This window comes from Balaenoptera acutorostrata, chromosome 1, assembly GCF_949987535.1.
Source record: "Balaenoptera acutorostrata chromosome 1, mBalAcu1.1, whole genome shotgun sequence".
In the NCBI taxonomy this organism is placed as follows: Eukaryota; Metazoa; Chordata; class Mammalia; order Artiodactyla; family Balaenopteridae; genus Balaenoptera; species Balaenoptera acutorostrata.
Window position 1 is genome coordinate 118,738,652 of NC_080064.1, and position 2,331 is coordinate 118,740,982.

Genomic DNA, 2,331 nt, shown 5'->3' on the forward strand with positions numbered 1-2,331 from the left:
ACTTTCCGAATCTAACAGACTTTCAAGATTTTTATTGACCTCGCACAGCTCTTGTCGCCATGGTGACAACACTGTCTAATCCATGGTGGCCACCCAGGTCTCCTGTCTCCACGGTAACCGGTGCTTTGCGACCTTCAGTTTGCAGCGGTCGTGCTGCAGCCGCTGCAGTGGTTGCTGGGCGACGGCGGAGCGAAGCAGGTGGCTTGAGGTGGGGACCCGGACGGGCTTCCGGTAGGGGTGTAGGGGCGGTTCCGGGGAAGCCTGCGCCCCCAGGTAGGGGTGCTCCGGGCCGCCGGCCCCGCAGCCCGCCCCTCCCCGGGCCCATGGCCGGGGCATTGGGTGGGACAGGGGGCTCAGGCTGGACTTGGCGGCCGGTGGCGCGGGACCCGCTGCTGGCGCGGGCCTTCCATTCATGCACCGAACTGCGGGGACGGTTCTATCTGGTGGGGGGTCTCCTAGCCGGAGGAGCGAGAGAGCCGAGCAGTGATATGGTGGTCTTCGATCCGGCTGGAGGCCAGGCCGTGCGGGTGGGAGCCCGGGGCGGCCCGAGGCGCAGCCACCACGACGCGGCGCTGGTGGGCGGGCGCTGGCTCTGTGTGGTGGGCGGCTGGGATGGGTCGCGCCGCCTGGCCACAGTAAGCGCCCTGGACACCGAGCGCGGTGTGTGGGAGGCGTGGACCGCCGCCCCCGGCAGCTGCCCCCCTGCCGGCCTCAGTAGTCACACCTGTACCCACCTCTCCGACCGAGAGCTGCGGGTGGCAGGCAGGGAGGGCGGGACTCGCACTCAGCGTCGTTATGGAAGCATCTACACGTTAAGGCTGGACCCTGGCGCCCGCACCTATTGGTATGACACCCCTTGCCCAAAACCTTTCATGCTCCCTCACTTACACTCTGGAAAAACAGCTTCGCAGGCAATTTATCTAATATCCTCACCCTAGAACCCTCCTTCCCCGGGGATCTTCCATGTCTAAGATAGCTGAACTCTCTTATCAATATTACCCTCCCTCTCAACCGAACTACATATGGCACTGTCCCATGCCTCCTTTCTATCCTTGGCAAGGGGGTTGGGGAAAAGGCAGTACAGCACTTAACATTTTCCAGAAAACACAACTCAGGCCTGAATTTCACAGCTATAAGGAAGAAGGCTACCACACAGTCTCACGTTCAGGTCACTGCGCTGCTCTGCTCCAAAGTCCTGGGCCCCACCCAGGTCACCAGCTATTGCTCTTTGGGGGCTGCGACTCAGCTGAACCAGAAGTAGCTGGGCATTGGAGTCATGGGAAGATTAAGGTATTATCTACTCACATCTTGCTAAGGGTGGAAGGGGGCTAAAATTGTGATGCCCAAATCCCTCCAGACAGTCCCTTCTCTCTCCACCAAGGAGGAACCACCTGTTGCCCCCTGTTTGATGGAACAGCTTGCAAGGCTCGTGAGCAGTGGGCAGGGGTCCCGGCAGGGGCCTCGAGGACTCCGGCATCACTCATGTTCTGTGGTTGGGCCCTTTGCTGTGCTGTTTGGTGGAGAAACTCTGACTAGAGCCCGAGACACCATCTGCAATGACCTCTACATCTATGATACCCGTGAGAAGGGGCTTAATGGTTGAGAAGGGGAAAAGGTGGGAAGATAGGAGAACCTGAAGACTACAGAAAGAAAGAGGATGGAGTAATGGGGTAGGGAGGAGGAAGATTTAGTCGACAAATTAAAGGAATACACAGAATGTTAAATTTTGAAGAGGCCCACAAATCCAGTGAGGAGAAAAATAATGAGCAAGACTTTGGTCTTTTTAAGAGCCCCATGGGAGCCAAAGTGCTACTGCCTCAATAACCACTCTCTGCCCTTACCCAACAGGAAAGTCTCCTTCTCTGTGGTTCCACTTCCCCTGTGCAGACCATGGGCTAAAACGCGTTGGCCATCGGACCTGCCTTTGGAATGATCAGCTCTACCTGGTTGGGGGTTTTGGTGAGGATGGCAGGACAGCTAGTCCACAGGTTTGCATTCTGGACCTCTTTATCTAAAGAATAGTGCCAAGATACACCACCAAGCCTCTGTTTTGTTGCAGACTCATAAAGCGTTATCACCAGAGCTGTCTGCCTCATTTCAAATGCTGATTAAATTTCAACCTGAGAGTTAACATTTGTTTCTGAATCTTTTGGCGGGGAGGGAAGTAAATAAGGAGATGCATCTTTATTTGCAAGGTAAAGGATAAAATATGGGACCTAGTTTGATATTGTGAGCCATTAACCAGATGGACCCAAAACCACAAATCATATGCTTGCCCATGCCCCATGCAAATTCTACCCTTAATACTGGGTGAAAGCTTCAGGCTAGAGC

General features: G+C 55.5%; 1 protein-coding gene across 1 annotated transcript; it reads left to right on the plus strand.

Annotated features, from left to right (window-relative positions):
- Positions 1-215: 215 nt before the first annotated feature.
- On the plus strand, positions 216-2,131 carry KLHDC9 (kelch domain containing 9). Its single transcript, XM_007171732.2, has 4 exons — positions 216-844; positions 1,131-1,290; positions 1,382-1,580; positions 1,849-2,131. The coding sequence occupies exons 1-4, from the start codon at positions 324-326 to the stop codon at positions 2,013-2,015; spliced, it is 1,047 nt and encodes a 348-aa protein (XP_007171794.2). The 5' UTR covers positions 216-323; the 3' UTR covers positions 2,016-2,131.
- The last annotated feature ends 200 nt before the right edge of the window (positions 2,132-2,331 follow it).

Bases quoted from the DNA above. Each gene is read 5' to 3' on its own strand.
- KLHDC9 (XM_007171732.2), top strand. From the start codon at position 324: ATGGCCGGGGCATTGGGTGGGACAGGGGGCTCAGGCTGGACTTGGCGG. The intron at 845-1,130 runs GTATGACACCCC...TGAATTTCACAG, and splicing joins CCTGGCGCCCGCACCTATTG to CTATAAGGAAGAAGGCTACC. The intron at 1,581-1,848 runs GTGAGAAGGGGC...CTTACCCAACAG, and splicing joins CCTCTACATCTATGATACCC to GAAAGTCTCCTTCTCTGTGG.